Source organism: Penicillium rubens (genome assembly GCF_028828025.1).
Source record: "Penicillium rubens strain IBT 27055 chromosome Unknown utg000003l_segment0_segment0, whole genome shotgun sequence".
NCBI lineage: Eukaryota > Fungi > Ascomycota > Eurotiomycetes > Eurotiales > Aspergillaceae > Penicillium > Penicillium rubens.
In genome coordinates this window covers 3,315,139-3,337,951 of record NW_026890601.1, presented here as the reverse complement: position 1 = coordinate 3,337,951, position 22,813 = coordinate 3,315,139, and the positions used below count along the sequence as shown (strand labels likewise).

General features: G+C 49.9%; 9 protein-coding genes across 9 annotated transcripts; 6 read left to right on the top strand and 3 right to left on the bottom strand.

Annotated features, from left to right (window-relative positions):
- Nucleotides 1-29: 29 nt before the first annotated feature.
- On the top strand, nt 30-1,489 carry N7525_007483 (aldo/keto reductase; the record flags this gene model as incomplete). The annotated part of the gene is made up of 5 exons (XM_002567885.1): nt 30-148; nt 231-317; nt 383-605; nt 676-814; nt 909-1,489. The coding sequence occupies 5 exons, from the start codon at nt 30-32 to the stop codon at nt 1,487-1,489; spliced, it is 1,149 nt and encodes a 382-aa protein (XP_002567931.1).
- A 318-nt stretch (nt 1,490-1,807) lies between these two features.
- On the bottom strand, nt 1,808-3,380 carry N7525_007482 (mitochondrial 37S ribosomal protein mS29; the record flags this gene model as incomplete). Its single annotated transcript, XM_002567884.1, has 2 exons — nt 1,808-2,670; nt 2,735-3,380. 2 exons carry the CDS (start codon nt 3,378-3,380, stop codon nt 1,808-1,810), a joined length of 1,509 nt encoding a protein of 502 aa, XP_002567930.1.
- Nucleotides 3,381-3,651: 271 nt separating this feature from the next.
- On the top strand, nt 3,652-4,408 carry N7525_007481 (ribosome biogenesis protein RRS1; the record flags this gene model as incomplete). Its single annotated transcript, XM_002567883.1, has 2 exons — nt 3,652-3,716; nt 3,802-4,408. The coding sequence occupies 2 exons, from the start codon at nt 3,652-3,654 to the stop codon at nt 4,406-4,408; spliced, it is 672 nt and encodes a 223-aa protein (XP_002567929.1).
- Nucleotides 4,409-5,379: 971 nt separating this feature from the next.
- N7525_007480 (uncharacterized protein) lies at nt 5,380-7,424 on the bottom strand (the record flags this gene model as incomplete). Its single annotated transcript, XM_002567882.1, has 2 exons — nt 5,380-6,833; nt 6,887-7,424. 2 exons carry the CDS (start codon nt 7,422-7,424, stop codon nt 5,380-5,382), a joined length of 1,992 nt encoding a protein of 663 aa, XP_002567928.1.
- A 3,680-nt stretch (nt 7,425-11,104) lies between these two features.
- On the top strand, nt 11,105-12,309 carry N7525_007479 (Rab geranylgeranyltransferase subunit beta BET2; the record flags this gene model as incomplete). Its single annotated transcript, XM_061214118.1, has 5 exons — nt 11,105-11,200; nt 11,246-11,531; nt 11,584-12,032; nt 12,084-12,208; nt 12,267-12,309. 5 exons carry the CDS (start codon nt 11,105-11,107, stop codon nt 12,307-12,309), a joined length of 999 nt encoding a protein of 332 aa, XP_061068549.1.
- Nucleotides 12,310-12,818: 509 nt separating this feature from the next.
- Nucleotides 12,819-14,540, top strand: N7525_007478 (uncharacterized protein; the record flags this gene model as incomplete). The annotated part of the gene is made up of 1 exon (XM_002567879.1): nt 12,819-14,540. The coding sequence occupies one exon, from the start codon at nt 12,819-12,821 to the stop codon at nt 14,538-14,540; it is 1,722 nt and encodes a 573-aa protein (XP_002567925.1).
- A 2,924-nt stretch (nt 14,541-17,464) lies between these two features.
- Nucleotides 17,465-20,969, top strand: msh3 (mismatch repair protein MSH3; the record flags this gene model as incomplete). Its single annotated transcript, XM_061214117.1, has 4 exons — nt 17,465-18,254; nt 18,314-19,242; nt 19,268-19,408; nt 19,461-20,969. The coding sequence occupies 4 exons, from the start codon at nt 17,465-17,467 to the stop codon at nt 20,967-20,969; spliced, it is 3,369 nt and encodes a 1,122-aa protein (XP_061068548.1).
- Nucleotides 20,970-21,345: 376 nt separating this feature from the next.
- Nucleotides 21,346-21,661, top strand: N7525_007476 (uncharacterized protein; the record flags this gene model as incomplete). Its single annotated transcript, XM_061214116.1, has 2 exons — nt 21,346-21,581; nt 21,613-21,661. The coding sequence occupies 2 exons, from the start codon at nt 21,346-21,348 to the stop codon at nt 21,659-21,661; spliced, it is 285 nt and encodes a 94-aa protein (XP_061068547.1).
- Nucleotides 21,662-22,048: 387 nt separating this feature from the next.
- On the bottom strand, nt 22,049-22,607 carry N7525_007475 (40S ribosomal protein eS28; the record flags this gene model as incomplete). Its single annotated transcript, XM_002567876.1, has 3 exons — nt 22,049-22,110; nt 22,305-22,388; nt 22,547-22,607. 3 exons carry the CDS (start codon nt 22,605-22,607, stop codon nt 22,049-22,051), a joined length of 207 nt encoding a protein of 68 aa, XP_002567922.1.
- Between the last annotated feature and the right edge of the window lie 206 nt (nt 22,608-22,813).

Sequence of the window (22,813 nt, the reverse complement as noted above, 5' to 3'; positions counted from 1 at the left end):
CATCCACTTGAATTCTCTCAATTCCGAAAATGCTAGCCCGAGCTGCCGCACCAAAGTCCTACCTCGGCCGCTACCGCCTGTTGGCCCCCACTGCGGGCGTTAAGGTGAGCCCATTATGCCTGGGGGCGATGAACTTCGGTGATGGCTGGTAAGTCCCACTGGGATACCTACTTATACATACATACTACATGTGTACATCCCAAATATAAACAGCAACTAACAGAACGTAGGAAAGAACGTCTCGGCGAATGCAACAAAGAAACAACTTTTCAGATCCTGGATACATACTACGAGAACGGAGGCAACTTCATCGACACGTATGCATAGCACCAATCAGTCTCATGTTCCACAAGAATCCAACCACTAACAAACTAAAAAAAAGAGCCAATAACTACCAAGCCGAAGAATCCGAAAAATGGCTCGGCGAGTGGATGGAGGTCCGCGGCGTGCGCGACCAAATCGTCCTCGCAACAAAGTATACCTCGCCCTACCGCACACACAACCAATCCGAGATCCAAGCGAACTTCGTCGGTAATAACGCCAAGAGCTTGAAGTTGTCTGTCGAAGCGAGTCTGAAGAAATTGCGGACGGATTATATCGATCTGGTACGTGCCGTCTGCTCCTTTAGACTTAATTCTCGGGATATTCCTGCTAACCTATTGCTTCACAATATAGCTCTACGTCCACTGGTGGGATTTCAGCACTTCCATCGAGGAAGTCATGACCTCGCTCAACCAGCTAGTCGTGTCTGGGAAGGTTCTGTACTTGGGTATCAGCGATACACCCGCGTGGATCGTGAGCAAGGCCAACCAATGTAAGTGTTACTTTAGCTAGCTATTACCTGTACCACCCAATCCCGGCTCGTCCTCTGATTTATCCAACTATATCCAATTAACCAAATACTACAGACGCACGCGATCACGGCCTCCGTCCTTTCTCCGTCTACCAAGGAAAATGGAACGCCGCCGCGCGCGATTTCGAGCGCGACATAATCCCCATGGCCGCGTCCGAAGGCATGGGTCTTGCGCCGTGGGCTTCTCTCGGCGGCGGCGCGTTCAAAACAACCGCGCAGCGGGAAGAGCTCGCGCGGAGCGGAAACCCTGGACGACAGACTCCAGCGACTGAGCGGGATATCGCTGTGTCGAAGGTGCTGGAGGCTGCTGCGGAGCGACATGGGACTGCGCTTACCAGCGTTGCGTTGGCGTATGTGATGCGCAAGGCGCCGTATGTGGTGCCGATTGTGGGTGGGCGTACGGTTGAGCATTTGCTGGGTAATATTGAGGGGCTTGGGGTTGATTTGTCGGATGAGGATTTGAAGGAGATTGAGGGGGCTTATGAGTTTGATATTGGGTTCCCGATGAACTTCTTGTTCCGGGGGGATGATGTCCAGGAGGCGCATCCGGGTAATTCTTCTTTCTTGAATATGGCGGCTAGGTTTGATTATCCTGATTTGGTGCGTGCGCCTAGGCCGAAGAAGTTGGATGCTTGAGGGGTCTGGTTGGGCCGAGGGTCGATTCAACGTCCAGCCTCAAGTGGTTCCGTTCAAGTTAGTATTTTATTAGTCGTGCAACGAAAAGACCGACCCAATGGCAAGATCGTGGAATGATACCAAATCAGAGAGATAAGAATTTTCCAAAAACAAATCCATTATATGCATACAGACACAAGCGGACCAAGTGAGATTTGTAAAATACATGGGCAGAGAACACACAAGGAAAACCCCAGGATCCGATATACAGTTGTAAACGTGAAACACAAATTTGAAAGCCGGAGATAAGACAAGAGAAAGAAATGCAAGATAGAACCCTTATTTCGAGGCGGATGCAGTGGCGCGAAGACGACGGCCGAACTTCTCCAGCTCGCCGATAATACCGCCGCCAGACAAGCTCCACTTCTCGCTCACCCACTGGTCATTGATGATCTCGCGCAGCAAGCCGCTGCGAGCGAAGTACTCCATGAAACCACGAGCCTCCTCGCGAGTGAGGCCGCCCAGCGTCTGCAACTCAACTGGGCTGACAGCCTTCTCCGCGGGCTGGAGCAGGTCCAGGACGCGAGGATCAGCATCGCTGTAAGCTGGTGGTTGCGGATATTCCGGCGAGGAGGCGCTGATGCCGGCCTGGCGGGCGGCCAGGCGGTCCAGGGCAATATTCAGAGCCTTGGGGTTGGGGTTGTTTGAGGCTGAGGTGGCGTAAAGGAGGAGACCGCCGTTCTTCAGGGAATCGCTCTCCTTCAGCAAAGAGAGGAAGTGGTGGACAAAGGCGAGGTCGTGGGCGTGAATCGGCTTGAATTCAGCGGAGCGGTAGGCACTCTCGGTCATCCAGTGGGCCAGACCATCCACGGCAACAAGCATAGGAGGACGGGGCTGGAAGTCCTTCTCCAATCCTGCGGCGGGGGCAGTGGCAGTAAGCTCAGTCCAGAGAGCCTGGAAGACCCGCCAGGAAACAGCAGGATCACTGAAGCCAAGCTTGGCGAGGTCTTCGAGGGTCGAGGAAGGCTTCAACATCTTCAGAGCTGGGTGCTTCTGGGAGACCTTCAGGCTAGCCAGGAGCTCCCGGTTGGCATCGACAGTGCGAGTCAACAGAGCCGAGGTCGCAGTAGGCTGCACATACTGCAGTGGGTCGCTACCTTCGATGGCGGCGTAGGCGGTTTCACCAGACACAAGCTCTCGGGCTACGTGATTGACAGGTCAGCAGCTGTAAAGTTGCAATATACATCAGCAGATAGTGACACTTACCATCGGGAATAGTGATCACAGCCCACTTCTTCATGAATCCCATGGCCATAGCCTGCAGCAGGTGCACGGTCTTGCCAGATCCCTTCATACCAGTAACAATTTTTTTGACGACCTTGCCCTTCTTGGCAGCATCGCCCTCCCCAGAGATCTGCTCAAACAAACGACCCATTTCAATGGTGTCACGTCGGAGGACCGTTCCAGGCCGGCGGAATATCGACCAGCCCTGCTTGGGCTTGAAGGCTTGCACTGCTCTCAATTGATCGATCATCGGCACAGGCAGTCCAAGAACGGTACCACGGAGACGGGAGTCCACCATAGTCTCCGGGGACAGGTCCAGCATGCCCTCAACCTCAAGGGCGTTGGGGTTGCTCAAGACAATGCGTTTCCGCAAGGCCTTGCGCTCACCCACGGCTGGGGGACGACCGCCGCGATCAGCAACCTTCTTCTTTTTCCTTCTCAAGCTGGTTGACTGTCTGTGCTTCATGACAGTCAAGCTGTTTCCCTTCTTCTTGGCCGGCTGGGCATAGTGCACGGCGGTGGAGTGGAAGGGGGCGCTCGAAATCCGGGGCGTTGCGGACGGCGGGAGGAGTGCTCGCGGTGTCGGGCGAAGCCTCGAGAGGCAATTCCAGCACCACGAGGAAGCCATTGTTGTCAGAAACACCGGCGCAGCCAGTGAGGGGACAACCGGTGCTGAGATGGAGAGGTGGGTGGGAATTGAGTTGAACAACAACAGTTAAACACTTCAGTCAATAATTTGATGCGAAATCCGCCCGCCCTGAGAAGGAAAGGCGGTCGGGTTGTCTTAGTCATGGCAGAAAAGTAGAAGCGGCTGTATCTGATAACCAACATTTTTTTTTTCTTCGGGCTGATACCAACCTTTGAACATCAACAGTTTACCAAAATCTACTAGTCTCGTCATGTCTGATACCGAGATGGCGAACTCCGTGCCTACGGCTGCGGCAGGTTCCAAGACCGAGAGACTGTAAGGACCCCTCTTCCCCAACCGGATGACCAAAAATCAAAAGAAGAAAACGAAGAAAAATACAGTAGCTAACGTCCATGTCCAGGCCCATCACCGTCTCAAAGCCCACCCCTTACACATTCGACCTGGGCCACCTGCTCGTCAATGACCCTAACCCACTCGAGCTCCCCGCGGACCAAACCCTGAACGACTCGCTGAAAGCGACAGCCCGCGACGGCGTCCAGGTCCTGCTCAACCAGCTCCTGACAACCTGCGAGATCAAGACCTCCGTCTCTGATGGCGTGCTTCTCAACCTGCCAGCACCTAACATCCACCTCCCGCGCCACAAGCCGCTTCCCGTCCCGAAGGCGCCCACGAAATGGGAGCTGTTCGCCCGCAAGAAGGGCATCGGCAAGTTCAGCCAGAAGCCCGGTGCTGCCGGCATGGACAAGGAGCGCCGCAAGAAGCTCGTCTACGACGAGGCTACTGGCGAGTGGGTGCCGCGCTGGGGTTACAAGGGCAAGAACAAGGAAGACGAGAACCAATGGCTTGTTGAGGTTGATGAGAAGAAGTGGAAGAAGGAGGCTGAGGCTAATGCTGAAGGAAGCAACGTTCGGGGTATGTCGCGAAGTGAACGCAAGGAGCGCATCAAGCGTAATGAGCGTAAGCAACGCTCGAATGAGAAGAGGTCGAACCCTGCTCGTGCGAAATGAGGTGCGGTTGTTGATTGAGCTGGATTTTATCGGGTTCTTTCGTGCTCTTTTCTTTTCTTTTCATCACGTTTATCTTATAGCCTCTGGCTTTTCCTGTCTTGATTCTTTTTACATCTCTGGCGTTGGGGTTGGGAGTCGAATGGGATTCTTCATGTATGTGGACATACCGTGATTCACCAAAAGCACTCTTATTGCATCTATCGATATTTGCGATGGCCTTTACTCGATAGCTCGATAGCCTTGATATATCTATGTGAGGCTATGGGGATTATTGTACCAGGATGATCTTGTTTGAACCGAAAAGTGCCTTTCCCACCTTCTTTATTGTACAGTTCTCGAAAGGAAACGCCAGATACATGATTCAAACAAAAAGCTAAGTAAAATAAAAATGTAAACCCCCATTGCAAAACGGAGCAACCAGGCATGAAGAAAATAGCGATGATGGAAATCAATTTCAACCGCAGAGGGGAATCCGGAGATGTTGCAATATCAAGCAAAGCATGGAATAAGATTTGCGCTTCCAAATAGTCAAGAGATAGCGAAAAGAGAGAGAAACAATGCGAGTCAAGCAAAATGACTGTAAACGAAACGGCCGGCCATTCGCCAATTTCAGAGAAGATGCCAAGAGAGCAAAAAGATGTACACATCGAAGAGTATTGATGAGCCATCTGATCCCAATATCGCACCAAATGACAATGGAGCCAATATGAGACCAAATGACAATGGAGATATCGATCATACGGCGAGCGGGCGATGGAGATCTCGTATCAGAGGTACGGGAGAGGAGAAAATGGAGGTGATGGAGGAAGTAAATGCCATTCTGAAACAACTTGTCCAGTCCTATCTGGTCCAGCAGATAGAAGGAAATCGGGCCAGCCAAATTGGAAGCGGGTCATAAAAGGTAGATAACGACGTGAAGCTATTTTCATCCAAGGCAATTTGAATTTTATGCCAGGAGACGTCTTTCAGATTTAGATTTTGATAGGAGAGAGCGGCGGGCCAAGCTCGGGAAGCTGAGAGATGCTCCGGCTGTGTGCCGTTTCGATATTCTTCGGCGGAGCCTTTCGGGTTCGAGCGGTTGCTGGGCGGGCGGTTTCCGCGCGTGTGGTTTCTAGGTGTGAGGTCGCTGGGCGAACTGGCTCACGAGGAGGCTTACGAGGTTCTTCCCCAGCGCTGCTGCTGGAAGACGAGACAGCGCGTTCATGGCTGGCAGAGGCTCGTTCCTTTGCCATGGCAGCCTCCTGCTCCTGTGAGACCCTCAGATCGCGCTCATCCATCTTTTTCTCAATCTCAAGGTATTCTTTCTCGGTCCAACACCCCTGCCAGCAGTTCTTCCAGTCACATACCAAGAATTGGAAGCAGAATGCGTCGATCTTCATACAGGGCTGGAAGCAGATGCACAAGTTGCGGTAGTCCATTTTGTTCTGGTCCACGTATGAGTGAAGGAGGTTGAGGTGGCAGGTGATGGCAAATAGGAGGTAGTAATGGTATGGCGGTAACTTGGAGAGCTCATCTTTGAGTAGCTGCGGTGCGGTCGTGGCGCCTTCGCACTTCATAGCAATCATCGTTTGCGTCGACTTGGGGAAAAGCTCATCCGGAAGCTCACGAAGCCAAGCCTTGAAGAGAGATCCAATCGTGTTAATGTCGTAAAGGTCAGGGACCTCGAAGAGATCGATGTCGAGTTCTGTGTCAAATCTTCGTTGCCAGTGCTTGACCTCCCTGCCACTACCAGGAACACGGTAAAGGCCCTCTTCCTCGCAGCCCTTAAAGTTTAGATAATCAATTGAGCGATATGGTAAGGCAGGCATCCAGAACTCAGTCTTGTCTCGGCAGTCTTCAAGCTTCTTCGCAATGCGGGTCTTTCTCGCCTGCTCAATGAGCGGGAGGTTGATCACTGAGCACGTGTACGAATCATCAGTGATCATCTCTCTCTCGTTGGTGCTACCGCTGCGAGTGATCTTGCTAAAGAATCCTTTTCCGGCCTTGCCAATACGATCTGCGGTGCCACTTGATGAAGACTTCAGGTTGCTGAAAATGGTAGCCGAGGCGCCGGAAACTTGACTCAGCGAACCTGATGCAACTATGTTACCGTGGCTGCGCTCTTTTCGCAAAGACGTGGAGTCGGCTGGGCGCTCAGGAGGCTGCAAGCCTTTCTGGGCGGCGCGTTCGGGTTGCGCAGTCGCACTACGGGGTGGAATTGCGGTCGTCGTCGCGCCTTGATTGAACTCTTCAAGTTTCGCCAGGCCAGTAGAGGGGCGTCGGCGTGGTGCTTTCGTTCCGGAGGAGTCCTCAACTCGAATGGAGCGAGATCGGGTCAAAAGGTTCGCAAATCGTTGTTTGTTTTTCTTCGGCGCGGCGCCCTCTAGATCTGTACCGACTTTCTTTGTGCCTGTTTGCTGCGGATTATTGTCGCCCGTGGGTTCATCTGGAGAGCATTGTGTTAGATATGATCCACATAGGTGGCGAGGGAAAGCTCACTAGTCTTTTCGGATCCATTCGCACGGGCAAGTGCCCCTGGAAGATCAGGCGTTGACTCGTATTGTTTCGAAGTCATTGCTGTCTTCCGGTCTCTGGAGCTCCCTCTGCTCTTGGAATGTTCGGTGGAGTTTTCCGAACTATCTGAATGTTGTGGCTTGTGTGATGATTTCGGTGCTTTGAGGTTGCCGAAAAATGATTTCGAGGCATCGCGCGTATGCCTTGAGTCTTTGGGAGAAGGGAAATGTTGAGGAATGGCTGTGATACCGGGTGTCGTAGGCTCTGCGGGGCCTGTGCCAGGAGAGAGTGGGAGAATAGGACTGGTTGCCTTGCTGTCGGAGTCTTGCGTGACAGGGCGAATTGTTGCACCTTTGAAGAGTGGAGAGCTTGATGCAGATTTGGGCGAACGTGGTGTTAAGGGGCTCGGCCCGTCTGAACTGTGGTCACCTGGCGTCACAGGCGATGAGACCTTGTCTTTCTTCGACTCGGTCTTACACGAGCTCAAATCGAGGTTGGGCACTGTTGAAGTTCGGTTTGACATGTCGGGCGGCAATTGGACCCAGTCCAGGATGTATGGGAGGTTCGGTCAAGGATTTGTGGGTTGTAGCCCCCGTCACAGCTTCAGATGGATTGATCCTTGGGCTGCCAGATGTGTCTTTGGCCAACGCTGGAACCCAAATCACGTATGCGGCTGAGAGGCTCGTACGGGTATCAACTCTCGAGGTCTGACCGTGTGGTGGGGGGACGAAGCGACTTTCGAAGCTGGGTAGTACAAGGAGAGACGCAATGTTGTCTACCTGTGCGTCAAATGCAATGGCGAAGGTAGTATGGATCAAGTGAAGTATCGAGGATGGATCTGAAGCGCCAGTTATAGGGTCAGCGCAAAATCAGAGACATGTGAAAGGAAGAAGAAGTGTCAAAAAAGAACCAGAGGTGAGACCGCAGATGACATATGCAGGCAAACCCCGAGTTAAAAGAAGCCACCGACTCTTTGTTGACAGAGGCCAGGAACTAGCAGAAACAATGGACGTTGCCTGATTTCAGCTGACTCACCAATATCCTCCCGAGGTCATACCTAGGTATTATGGATTCAATTGTTCCCACCGATCCTTTATGAGACCAGGACTTGTTCAGTGCAAGTTCGCTTGCCCCCTCTTTTTGGGCGCTTCGAAGTTCGGGGATCGGCAGAGCGGAAGGGGGGCGAGATAGGAGTTGTGTGGATCAAGGTCAAAAGAACATTGAAACAACTCAATCTGAAAGCGGTATGATATCTTGTGTAGTCCAAGTTGTCAAAGTTGTAAAAGGTGAAGAATTTGTTGAAGAACACTATGAACCCAAAAAAAAGTCAAGTCCAAGTCTCTCGTGATAGACTTAGCGGTACACTAGTCCGAGCAGAGACTATCAAATAACGCTAGTATATTATAGAAGTCATAATTATTCGATATTCACAATTATAGATTGTTTTTTTTTGGGTCTTTGGAGAAACTTGAAACCGTTCCACATTCTCATTATCTTTTTCCTACTTGGGCAAATAATACTTGCACAAAATATACAAGAAAAGGGGATCTTTTTTTGAATTTCCTATATCCCCCCTGAAGGGCGAAACGTCACTTTGACCCAAGGAACACCTTCGCTTGGATGATCCGAGTCTGACGGTGGATAGGCATCATCAATGTCTATATCCGTCTTTGTCAGTTTGAATAACATTTTTACTCAATTGACATTCGCGTCACCTCCCGATAAAAAAGAAAAAGAAAAAGAAAAACACACTCTCTCAGATGGAGGTTGACGGGATTAGATTCTATTTGTCGAGTCCAAAGGTACTTGATATGGGCTGTACACGAATGATCAGAGCTCTCCACTTTTGTAGGTCAGAGCCACGGAATGTGTTGCCTTACGTTGCAGTGGATGTGGACTGTCATTGGTTGATCGGAGAACCAGTTACAGTACAATAAATCAGTGCCTGATTCCCTGATTTCCTTTGCCGGAAGATCCATGGTTGTGCTTTTTGGTGCTTTTGAATTGTGTATGGTCGCATATGCATACTATAACTACGCATAATATGTTGTACCTAGTCCATCTATAAAACGTAAGCATAGTAAGATAATAAGGAATTAATTTATTCTCTGTATTTAACAGAAACCCCTCTATAGTTATATCAGGGGTAAGAGCTAAATAAATGCACAAACGTGTCCGTGTCCAAAGTGTCGTCCACTTTTTATAAATTAATTTAACCTGGTCTCGGGTCCAACCTTGGAACTCATACGGAGTAGTCCCGCTTACCGATAAAGACCTCACACGGTCCATGGATGACTGCCTCCACTGGGATCTCCCGTTTTAGAGACAATCTTTGAAAGAGGTTTCCATTGCCTATAATTGTGATACGGTGTGCACTTTGTATAACATGGGAAGGCTCGGAGCCCACACTGACCATACTCCGCACTAGCACCAGCACAGAGGATAAATATGGAAATATTGTATAACACTTTAGATTGTGTTTTATATTAATTCTACTCTCCATAGAACATACGGACAATCTCTACTACCTAGGTATACACCTGGGCGATCCCTATGTCTGTCATACTTTTCTTATATCTAGATACAAAGGTTGACTCCCACACCGCCCTCCCATTTGGATGCCTTCCACTTGAGGTTCCATCCAATCTGAAACATGGCTGAAGATGTCAAACTAGCGCCTGGAGTGCTTTTGGCGCACGTGCACCTTTGTTGAGTGGATTTTCACTATGCATTTCCACCAATAGACCTCGGGCGCAATAGTTTAGCTACGAATGTCACAGAACCTTCGCCTATTTACTCTGTATGTTGTAGTTATATTGTACCCAGTACAGTGACTGGACTTAAGTTTCTACTGGCCACACCCCCTGATTACTGATATAATAGTACGCCCTCAAAAACCATAGAACCTCCATCAATTCATGGTGTAGGATAGTCAGTCCAAGCCTCTCTCTACTATTTAGTAAGTTCTCTACTATTTAGTAAGTATGTGAAAATACGCCCTGGTCATAGCTTTCAAGGTTCGATCGGCTCGGTAGACTGATGTTATTGCTGGAGAATCCCCTTCGATAGGATGATGCTTCATGTCATGCAGACTGAGCCTTTGCCTTGTCAATTTGCTTGTCCTTTGTTAATGAAGGCCCTTATAAGGGCCCTGCTTCACTAGTTTGCATAGTAAGAGTTTCTTCCTCCTCCATCTTCCTAGTAGCATGTGGCCTCAAGAGTTATCTTCTCGGCGTGGCATTTCTCTACGGTAGTAGCCCCATCATATCCTGCAAAGATCTTTAATCGTGCTCCAGTGCTGATGCTCGTGCATTGCTGTCCACGCTTAGACTTCGGCCTTCAACATACTCTTTCCAGTTGACTGGTCCTGGAGAGAACACCCCCGGACTGAGGGTTGTTGTGCCAGTACGTCGAATTGACCCCTCGGAGATAGGGAAATCAAGTCGGCTACGGCTTGTCTCTATGCTCCGGGTTTCTACCTGTCTGCCCTATAGAGATCCCTATATAGATTCTGCGACCCGGCGTCAAACCAGGTACAGTGACTAGACTTAAATTTTTAACACATCCAGCCACCGGACCCCCAGCCTCTGTTGCTGAGCGTTAGCTTAATCCATCTTTTTTAAGCGCTAGTCTTAGTACATAGGTAGAGATGATTAAGTATACGAGATCCGCGGATGTCAATAGGCTTAGCGTGGCGCTGACGCCGAGAAAAGGATTCGAAGCTTGTTCTAAGATAGAGGCTTCGGAAATAGAAGCTTATTAGGTTGATACTCTAGAAAATGTGATAGAAACACAGGCCAGCATATTAGCCAGCACCGCAAACTAGACCAGCACCCACACCAGCACCGAGGCCAGCACCGAGGCCAGCACCGAGTTTGGCGGTGAGAAACTTGGCCGGACAAATGTAAATCCTTCCGAGCCGAGACTCCTGCACCGGAGCAATGTAAATCCGATCCGTTCCCACGTGATGAACTGGATAAATTTTCGACCCTCCACAGTGTATTAGTATTTGTTCTTTCCCACCTGGGCAATGTTTCATGCGTGTGCATTAATACATGTAATATTGGCCATGCATAAAGCTATGTATCTATAGCTTGATCTTCACCGCCTTCAGTTCTCCTACCTGATTAATTAATGCACAGAGCTGTCATCTTCTTCACCTACTAACCTTCCCCATCCTGTGAACTTCATTCATTACCAGACATGGCACTAGTATCTGGCCCTGGGAGGGGTGAGGGTATCCCAGACTCCGAACTCCACTCCTCAAAGCATGTGACTTACATCAAGAATCTGGACACTGTGCGTGCTCGAAAGAAGATGTTGAATGTTAACTAACCAACATAGAGGAAAGATGAACTGGAATATTGGCTGACTGAGCACCTACGACTAAATGGTGTTTATTGGGGGCTCACCGCCCTGCATATTCTAGGTTGTCCGGATACGTTACCTCGAGATCAAACCATCGACTTCGTTCTCTCGTGCCAAAGTGACAATGGAGGCTTCGGTGCTGCCCCGGGTCATGATGCCCATATGTTGTACACCGTTTCAGCAGTTCAGATCCTCATAACCATTGATGCTGTTGATGAACTCGAGAAGCGGGGCCGAGGCGGCAAGGAGAAAGTTGGGTCTTGTATGACATTCCCTCATACCGATATGAATGATTGTTCACTAATTCATTACAGTTATTGCAAACCTACAAAATGCAGATGGTTCCTTCATGGGAGACCAGTGGGGCGAAACGGATACCCGTTTCTTATATGGTGCCCTCAATGCATTGTCGCTATTGCGCCTAATGGACCTGGTCGATGTCCCCAAAGCCGTTGCTCACATTCAAAGTTGTGAAAACTTGGATGGAGCTTATGGTATTCGCCCCGGTGCCGAGTCCCATGCAGGTCAGGTGTTCACTTGCATTGGTGCATTGGCCATCGCTGGTCGCTTGGACCTGGTGAATAAGGATCGCCTCGGAGCTTGGCTCAGCGAGCGCCAGATCGAAAGCGGTGGTTTCAATGGTCGACCAGAGAAGCTTGCAGATGCGTGCTACAGCTGGTGGGTGGGATCAAGCCTTGCCATGATCGACCGTTTACATTGGATCGATGGCGAGAAGCTCGCCGCATTTGTTCTACAATGCCAGGTCAATTGATTGTCAATTGTGTGGTGGAATATATTGCTAACCCTTATGTAGGACCCTGATGCTGGTGGCTTTGCTGATCGACCAGGAAATATGGTTGATGTATATCACACACACTTCAGCCTTGCAGGACTGAGCTTGTTGAAGTTCAATGGCCTTGAAGAAATAGATGCTGTTTAGTGAGATACTGGCATACATCTGGTCTTCTATTGTGGAGTTGCTAACTCAGATCAATAGTTGTATGCCGAAGGCAATCACTGCCAAATGCCTTGCGGGGTAATTCGTCAGTTGACTGAACGATCAATTGAATCCAATTGAAACCTCCCGCAATCTAATAACCCAGAGTTCTATTCTATGGACTATGGGATACAATGCGGGAGGAGAATAACAACCACGTTGACTTATTCCGCTTCATACCCCCCTACAATGGCCAAAGAGCTGTTAAGACATCGTGGCACATACCATTGTGTACCTAAGGATAATAATGTTGAACAGATGAATTGAAGTTCCAAGGGTCATTGAACTCAATCAAATCCCGTGACTCTTCCCGTGACTGGCAGGACGTACCTTCCTCAGAGCTCAAAGAGTGATTCACACAAGGGAAGCGATAACCCGTCCGCCTCGTCGATTTGTTTATAACGCCTGGTCTTCTTCTTCCATCGCTCCTTCACCAGCTTCTCTCATACCCACTTTCTTGGCCTTGACACTTTGGTTGTTTTGCCTTGTTTTGCCCTTTCCATTTGCATCTCATTCTATCTGTTACTTGTTGCTTCCTTCGGGGCTTGCACCATGGGCACTACCCTCGAGTGCATCATCTGTCCTGGACAGCCGCAGTTCAGCGATGTCTCCCACCTGTTGACCCATGCTGCCTCCAAGGCTCATTTGGCCAACCACTTCAAGCTCAAGCTTCGCACCGACGATCCTAACTCGGTCAAGCTTCTCGAGCGATACGACCAGTGGTTTGATAACAATGGCTTCGCGAAGCTGCTGTCTGCTCGCATGGCAAGCAAAGAAAGTCGGAAGAAAAGAAAGGACGAAGCATCGACTTCCAACACCACCAAACGCACAAGGAGCCAAGCATCCATCGTGGAGACCGAGGGCTCCAGCACTCCTGCAATGCCAGCCACCCCCAACCCTGATTACCTTGATCCTCGCCTGGCCGATTCTCACAATGACAACCAGCAACATGCGGGTACAACCCTCGCAGCAAGCATCCCAAACCAGTTGCCTACGGCGAACAGCAGTGCGAAAACTCGAACTGGTCCGACCCTCCGCTTGTTGCGATCGTCTAATGGCACAAAGTCGAATGTTTTGCCGCCTGTTAATGCTTCTGACCTCTACGATGAAAGCCAATCATTGGCTTTGCCTAAGACACCGATACAGCGCCTACACGAACCGGGACCTTTGGAGACAACATTGATTACCAACGAAGACACTCCTGATCCTTTTGTCGACTCTGGTGATCAAACCCAGGCATCGGCTGAGGCTGAGATGGACAAGACTCGGGCTGAAGAAATCTCAAGACTCAAGGGCGTTCTATACCCAGGCATGGATATTTTTGATTCCGCCACTGTGCAGATGCGTCGTCGGCGCAACCAGAAGAAGGACAGTGGTGTACTGAAGACCATGGAAGAAACTTCCTTGCTCGTGGAGCCTTCAGAGCAGGTCTATTCCCCTGGCGGAACTCTGTTGACGGAGCGTATGATCACGGGCAATGTGGAGGACTACAGCCCACTGAAAGGAGAGACTCCGATTCCCAAGGGAGGCCTCACTCGTACCAGGAGCACACGTCTGACCAAGGCTGATCCCAACGTGTCCCGTGCCGCGGACAGAAAGCGACAGAAAACGGACAAAGACCGCAAGAACATGGCAGATGAAGGGGCCAACGAAGAGCACACGTCTTCCCGCCGCTCGCGCCGCGCAGCAGCTCACTCTTATGTTGGTGACGATGAAGAGATTGGTCTTACTGTGAACACCTTTGGCAAACGGCCCAGGGGTGGCTTCGACGTTTTTGTTGATGAGAGAAAGGAAGAAGAGGACAGCAAAACAACTTATCAGCAACCGGGATTCAGAGCGCAGTTTGACACATTGACCCCCACTCGCCTTGTTTTGAACGGAAAGACCAACGCTGGCATTCATGCCCCGAGAATTGGACACGCATCCCTTGCCAAAGAGAACATTGAGCCTATTCTGAACCCCCAAGGTCGAATTGCCCCCCACGGTTGGAACTCCCCATTCGTTAAATACCCTGACTCCGATGACTTTGGATTCGGCCCCTCATACCTTCCTGATCTTGGTGATACATATGACACCCTTGACAAGGCTGGGTATCGATCCAACCCTCTGCAAGCTCCCTCGAAGCACCCCTTCTATGAGAGCCAGTATGAAGAGGAGCATACTGCAGCCCAGAATGGCTGGCTTCCAGTGGACCAGATAGTTCCATCCGACGTAACCATCCCCGAAGACGACCAGATCTTTCCAACATACTACTTTTCTACCGATGTGAACTAAATCCCACGACCATGCTGACCGACCCCAGGTTAACCCGCTAACATGCTGGTCAACCCTGTGACAGTGATGCTATGCGATGTTTCCCGAAATGGCCCAAGATGTTATGGATATCCAGAACCAAAAAGACAAACCCAAAAAAAAAAAAAAAAAAACCAAAACCAAAACCGAAAAACAAAACCAAAAACAAAATCCAAAAAAAAAAGAACAACAACAACCAAAACCAGAACAGTGACAGTGGTAGCTTTACCATTGGTTTGCACTCACCCGACGACCCAGACTTCCAAGGTTGTCGACACCCAGCCTAACTGCTATCTTCCAAGGTTCTAACAGTTGTGATTATTCATGGGGGTCCATTTTTTTCCCAACCTTGTTGGGCTGTTTAATATGATGTACAATACTATGATTAGCCAGTATCAATATGAAAATGTTCATTATGAATGCTTTCCGTGCCATATATCATGTACTAAATATTTTCTGCGCCAAGTACAAATTGCTTACTGCTTTCATTCTAGTCAAAAAGAAAACGAAACATCACATCTCCTTCAAGCAACAACCGCATACACTCATTCTATGATGAACACTCGCCAAGTCCCTGTTCTTTCGGCGTGTGAAACCAGAACCATCGTAAAGCGCCGGACCTGAGAGGGTAAGTACCTGAATTGCCCCAAGCACTTTCTGTCACGATATATTCAGTCAAGCATTGCCCCGGTGGTTCTACAACCAATCTGCTCGGAGAGCACTGAGTCTCTGTTCTGACTTCACCTCGACGCTCCCGCAAGATTTGGCCCCATCGATGAACGTCATCTGTGACCGTCTTTTGACATTGTTTGGAACGATGGCGCAGCTTGTACTTGAGGCCAATATAATCGAGTCTTGATCTAACATGAGGTACATCTCCTATTCCAAGAAGTGATCGAAATGGCCATATATCCTCTAGGAATACGGAGGTCCTTCTTTGATTTCACTTTTCGACGCCTGTATATATATTTCGACTACTTCCATTAGGCATAGTTGCTTGGCCATTCATTATTTCCTCCTATTACCAATAGATTCTGCTCTAGATACACGCTTATGCTTACCGGCTTCTAAGCCTAGTGAGTATCCACGGGTCTTCAGCTCAGGTCGCAACACATCTCGATATGGTCGCTTTCGTTCGGGGGAAGAACTCTGTCGAGCCCTATGGCCAGGAATCAGATACACGGCGTATTCCCCGGCTCAGCCTTTCACTGCTAGTTTCCCAATTCCTCGTGCTAACACGCTGTATTTTTTCAACTCGAGTCTGTAGCAGCATAGTCTCCAGTATTCATATGTAGCTAGTACCGTCCGGCCCACAGCAAGCTTTGATGTTGGGTGTTAAGCCTCACTTCATCTCACTCCATGACTCGGTTTTATCTAGTCTTTTACTTTAAGCCTAGGTGGATGAAGCTCTATAAGTGTGACAGTACAGTCCATCATTAATGATATTAATGATAGATAAACATGGACAGCTTCCTCGAAGAAATACACCAGTCACAGCTAGTAATTACGTCTTACGCTTTGTGATGAGCTTCTTTGTTGTTTCTCAGAGGCTACGAGGAGGCCGAAGCACCTGGCAAGTTAACTGAATGATTGATAGTAGTGTGCTAGCTCGGAGGATCGCGGGCAAGGAGATCACTGAGAGATCTGGATAGACTGGGGTGGTATTTTCTACGATCACACAGATACTGGACTGAATATCAATGTGTAGATGCACTGAACGATGAATGGGAAAGCGATGAATAGAAAGAATAGATAACATTATCTGCATACATAGGTACATGTATACACAATATGAGATCTATGTAGTCAGGTGCCTTCCCTTTTAGTCAGATCAAAACTCGTCCAGTTCCTGCCTCCACTGGGAAAATATAAATATCCCTCCCCCTCCTCCCACCCTCTCTTTCTGTTTCTTTCTTCCTTCCGCACCACTCCGGGTCCACATTGCACATCGTGGTTCCCGAGTTCAGCTCGGATCTTTGCTGCGGTCCAGGTTAGTCTGAAACAGATTAGGACACCACGGTCCGGTCTAATGGCACGAAGCATGTCGAGGCTTGGACCACATTCCTCCCTCGGCCTCTGTGGATACAGACTGTACTTTCCTGGGCTCTCCATTGACCTATGATGAGCTGGGCATAATTTTTGGCCCTTTCCCACAGAGATAGCTCTCTGTTGCCCAGTGAACAATGTTCTCAGGGCTTTTTTCTCTTTTCTTGAAGGTTCCTTCCTTCATGATCCCCTCCGTGACTGTGCACTGTGTCTCTTGTCTCTTGTCTCTCTGGATACATCCATGGATGTGTACTTACCTAGGTAATGACTATTGCACTCGCAGATTATTGGTTTGTTTGCTGGGCTGTTTTGTGGTCTGTTTCTTTGTTAACATCATGGGTAGACAGATAGTTTCATGCTAGTTCGTTTTTCCCAATTTTCATCACTCTCTTTCGCCCTCTTAGAGTCGTAGATGTCTATGCATGCTCATCAAACATGTAACTATACACGTTCACTCATGCAAACCTTCCACCATATCGACACCCACTCCTTGTAGACAAACTATGGACGTAGAATCCCTTCGCTATAAAAAAAGGCTTCAAATCATGGGATATAGTCTCGTTCCTACCACATTTGTGTCCGATATACAACCTGGAAGAGCTCGCCCCTGGGAAAATGCTGAGTCAGCAACCAATTAACGTCCAGCGCGTTCTGTACGCGTCGAGCTCCGGGTAAAATGCGGAGAACTCACATGGGACTCGACTTGAAGCATTCCTAGTCTGAGATCAAGCTGAGATGAAATACTCTTGTATTGAATTCCATTGAACCCAGTTTCTATCACGACCCATAACCCCTACATTTAACCCCACTGTTGTTCCACATACTTGCGGTGGGAGCTGTCTGTTGAAACCGTCGTCAAGATGGCACCTCATTCTTCGCAATCCTCTGCACCCTCTCCGTCATTAAAGAGAAAGCAAGCAAGCATCTCCAGCTTCTTCACGCAGAAACCCGCTTCCTCGGCCACGCCCAAAGTCTCCACACCCACCCCAGCCAAGCCATCTCAGAAAAGACAACCGTCGCCACTCGACAAGATCGAGCCGAAGCAAGACGATACCACCCCGGCAGACGACGACGAAGATGATGAAGATGACGAGGATATTGTGGCGCCAGCACCAAAGCGAGCCAAGACCGGCACAGAGGCGGAGGAGCCAATCCGAGTTGCGACAAGCGTGCCCTTTGATCACACCTCTCAGGCAAGCAGCAGCCAACGCACCGATATCTTCAAGTTCCAGAGCTCCCCCGCCGTTGCGCCAGTCCCCACAGAGGAGGAAGACCCAGAACAGGAACGGCGGAAGAAGGAGAAGGAGAAACTGCACCAGCAATTTGTCCGGAAGCTCGGTGGCTCAGACTGTCAGGTTGGGATTGGGAGACTCGCAGTGAACGATGCAGCCCTTGCGGAGGCGGAAGCTGCAGAAGCCGAGGAAGATGACGAGCCTGCACCACCACCGACTAAAGGAAAGGGCGCGAAGAAGGGCGCGAGCAAGCTCACGCCCATGGAGAAGCAGGTCATTGAAATCAAGCGGCAGAATATGGACACTGTGTTGGTTATTGAAGTGGGATATAAGTTCCGGTTCTTCGGAGAGGACGCGCGCACTGCGGCCAAGGAGCTGGGAATCGTGTGTATCCCGGGGAAGTTTAGATTTGATGAACGTAAGTATCTTCTACATTCCGGAATAGGGAAAACATACTAATGCCAGGACCTACCGCAGATCCATCCGAGGCACATATTGGCCGGTTTGCTTCGGCTAGTATCCCGGTGCACCGATTACACGTACATGTGAAGCGACTCGTTACAGCCGGCCACAAGGTCGGTGTGGTGCGACAGATTGAAACAGCTGCGCTTAAGGCTGCGGGTGATAACCGGAACGCGCCATTTGTCCGCAAATTAACCAATCTCTACACCAAAGGAACCTATATCGATGACGCTGAAGGTCTGCAGGGTCCTGCGCCGGCAGCGGGAGGCGCCTCTCCTGCCACTGGGTACATGCTTTGTATGACGGAGACCAATGCCAAGGGCCCCGGGAATGATGAGCGAGTTCATGTCGGGATTGTTGCTGTCCAGCCGGCTACAGGTGACGTTATCTACGATGACTTTGAGGATGGCTTCATGCGGAGCGAGATCGAGACACGACTATTGCATATCGCTCCCTGCGAAATCTTGATCGTTGGAGAGATGTCTCGAGCTAGCGAGAAGCTCGTGCAACATTTATCTGGAAGCAAGATGAATGTTTTCGGGGATGCCGTGCGTCTCGAACGGGCTCAGAGGAAGAAAACCTCCGCCGCCGAGGCACACAGCCATGTGTCGGGATTTTATGCAGGAAAGATGAAGGCTACCAGTACCGAGGAGGATACTCAAGCTGTGAAGTTGCTTCAAAATGTCCTTGGCCTCCCAGAGCAGGTGACTATCTGTCTGTCTGCCATGATTGAACATATGACCGAGTATGGGCTGCAACATGTGTTTGATCTCACGAAATATTTCCAGCCCTTCTCGGCTCGTTCGCATATGCTTCTGAACGGAAACACGCTGGTCAATTTAGAAATCTACCAAAACCAGACGGATCTCTCGACAAGAGGTAGTTTATTTTGGACCTTAGATCGGACGCACACGCGATTCGGACAACGCATGTTACGGCAATGGGTTGGAAGACCTTTGCTGGACAAAGTGTGCCTCCAGGAGCGGACGAATGCCGTGGAAGAGCTTATTGATCCTGCACGAGCGATTCCGGTGGAGAGAGTGCGAGGGTTTGCTACGCAAAGTCAAGAGTGATCTTGAGAGGAGTCTGATCCGCATTTACTACGGAAAGGTAGGTAATAATTCTGCAATGATAGCCACATCTGTACTAATATTGATCCAAGTGCGAGCGACCCGAACTTCTCACTGTTCTGCAAGCTATGCAGATGATTGCAATGGAATTTGCCGATATCAAATCACCTACCCAGACGGGCTTTCAATCATCGCTAGTGAGCGAGGCCATTGCCTCTCTGCCCACGATCCGAGCGTCAGTCGTCAAGTTTTTGGATAAGATCAACATGCACGCTGCACGAACCAATGACAAATATACCTTCTTTCGCGAAGCGGAGGAGACAGAGGAGATCGGTGAACTTAAGCTTCAAATTGGAAGCACCGAACACGGGTTCTCAGAACACCGTAAGGAGGCGGCGTCAACGATCGGGAGAGGCAAAGTCGAATACTCGACAGTATCCGGAATTGAGTACTTGATCGAAATCGAAAACAACTCCCCGGCGCTCAAGCGCGTGCCCGCATCGTGGGTGAAAGTCAGCGGCACAAAAAGAGTCTCTCGCTTCCACACGCCAGAAGTCATCCAGCTTATCCGCGAGCGTGATCAGTACAAGGAAGCTCTAGCAGCAGCCTGTGACCAAGCATACAAAACCCTCCTAGCTGATATTGCAGCGCAGTACCAGTCCTTCCGGGATTGCATCCAATCCCTCGCAACACTCGACTGCCTATTATCTCTCGCAGAGATAGCCCAACAGCCTGGCTATGTCAAACCAGAATACACAGAAGAAGCAGGTCTCCACATCGAGCAAGGCCGACACCCAATGGTTGAGCAACTCCTCACAGACACATACGTACCCAACGACACAAACCTCCAGCACGACGGTACTCGCGCGCTTCTCGTCACCGGCCCGAACATGGGCGGTAAATCCAGCTACGTGCGACAGGTAGCGTTAATCGCAATCATGGCCCAGATCGGATCCTACGTCCCAGCGTCTTCTGCCCGACTTGGCCTCTTAGATGCGGTCTTCACGCGCATGGGCGCCTTCGACAACATGCTCGCCGGCGAATCAACCTTCATGGTCGAGCTCTCCGAAACAGCAGATATCCTGAAGCAAGCAACGCCTCGGTCCTTGGTTATCCTCGACGAGCTGGGTCGCGGTACATCCACGCATGATGGTGTCGCTATCGCGCAGGCGGTGCTCGACCATATGGTTCGGTCGATCCAATCCCTCACCCTATTCATCACGCATTACCAGCATCTCTCGCGCATGGTACATTCCTTCCCGGATAAAGCTCTCCGCAATGTCCATATGCGGTTCACGGAGACAGGTAACAAGGACAAGGATGGGGATGAGGAGATCACGTTCCTCTATGAGGTTGCTGAGGGTGTTGCACATCGCAGTTACGGGTTGAACGTTGCGCGCCTGGCGAACTTGCCCCCCGCTGTTATTGACATCGCCCGTCAGAAGAGTGCTGAGTTGGAGGAGTCTATCCGGCGGAAACGGTTGGCTGGGCTTGTTGCGGCAGTTGGTCGCGTCCTTGATGATAAGGGTAGTCTCGATGGCGAGTCTGCTGGTGCTAGTGGCCTTCTTGATAGGCTCATGGCCAGTGCGGAGCAGCTGTAGTTTACATTTCATGTGGGCATTGGGCATTTTCGGTTGTACAGTTACATCTATGCATGAGTTTAGCATGATCTTTGATAGATCCATTTGAATATCAACATTGAATCAATTTTGAGGAAAGTCGGCCGCTATGCAGCCTGTCTTTGTCATATATCTAAGATAAAACGATACCATGTCTTTTGGACGTCCTTTGCCCTTCCCACTTTATAGCAAGAAACACTTAAGACATACAGACGACCTCCCCATCTATAGAGGGACATTACATAGCTACTGTCGCCTGCCCAGGTGGACTTGCTAGACATGTAGTTGGGAACCCCAGACAGCGGTTAAGCCCCGGAATATCCTGACCTAGATTGAACTCACAGACTACACTGGCCAGATGTTCTACGAACGCTTTCAAAACCTCGACCTCGACAAGGCTGAACTGGAAGTTTTCAAACTTTTTTTTGGATTCCATTGTTCTTTTTGTCGATCGGGCTCCGGTTCGAATCGGCGTTTGTCTTTTCTAGGTACCAGTAATGGGGAGAAGCTGGTACGTGGAAAAGAAGGGAGGAAACAACATCACAACCTCGTTTGTCGCATTGAGCCCATGCAAGCACGCCCAAATGGACGTGTGTATGTAGTAAAACACCAAGATCGAAACCAGACCAGACCGTGCCACAAGTCCACAAACCAGCCCTCGCGCAAGAACCTGAATTCGTTTTCTCGTATCAATAAAAAAAAGGCTTCTATTATCTTTTTTGCGCTCTCTGCTCCCCTCTCTCACGATCGTTTCTCCATAATCGACCTTCCGGGACTTTCGGCGTTATAAAAACCAAAAAGTCAATCCACCCAAACCATCACCTCCAGTCGAAACGTCGGAAATCGTAGAAACGGCCCTCGAGAGTCGGCAGACGGGGAAGATTGGGCAGCGCGGCGGTTTAGGGCTGAGGAAGATAGGAGGTTGAATGTACGGCAAGAAAGAAAAGCGGGGGACTCGATTTTGGCCGAAGAGTAATCATGAAAAACCGGTCGTAAGGGATATGCGAGAGAAGAAGAGAGACAAAATAGACGACGCGAGCGAAATTTCGTTTTGGTGGATTTTAACGGAGACGGCGGGCCTCGCGCTCGGACTCGAGCAAGCAGAGGATGTCGTCAACGCGGACTGGTGCGGAGGGAATATATGTTAGCGATGTGGTTCGGGCAAAGTTTTCGTCTTTTGGGTCGATCGTCGAAATTTATATTTCCAACATGGGCCCTCTTTTCATTCCATAATGAATAGGTAGAACCCATGTGGTCTTTCTTGCCTCCTCTTGTGATCCCCAAAGACGCCGGATTCAAAGAAATCATATCGCATACCTGGGCCCTTGACGTTGCGGATGATGGAGCGCGAGGTGTCGTCCATGAACTCGACGCGGACCTGGGTGACACCACCACGGGATCCTAAATAAATTGACCACAAATTAGCCATTGCTATTCCTCCAAGTGTCTGGTTTTCATCGGTTTGTGTCGGGCGATCCGGGGCGCAATGGGTGCACCCCGCGAATATCGAATATCGAATTGTGGGTTTTGGAGCTTCAAAAAGTTGGGATAGCACATACCGGTGCGGCCGAGGACACGGGTCACCTTGACGAGCTTAACGGGCTGCTTGCTGGAATCCATCTTGGAGGGAAGGAGAGGGCGTTGAGCTCGAGGGTTGGAGTTGGTTGGACTGAAGGTAAGAGAGTGTTGAAGTGGAATTTGGCCTGTGTGGGTTCGTGCAAATTACGCGAGGGCTCAGGGCTGGACACCTGAGCCGTCAGGCAGAAGATGAGTCAGCGGGATAAACTTTGACACCTGAGAGGGCAGGCATATTCAGGCATATTCAG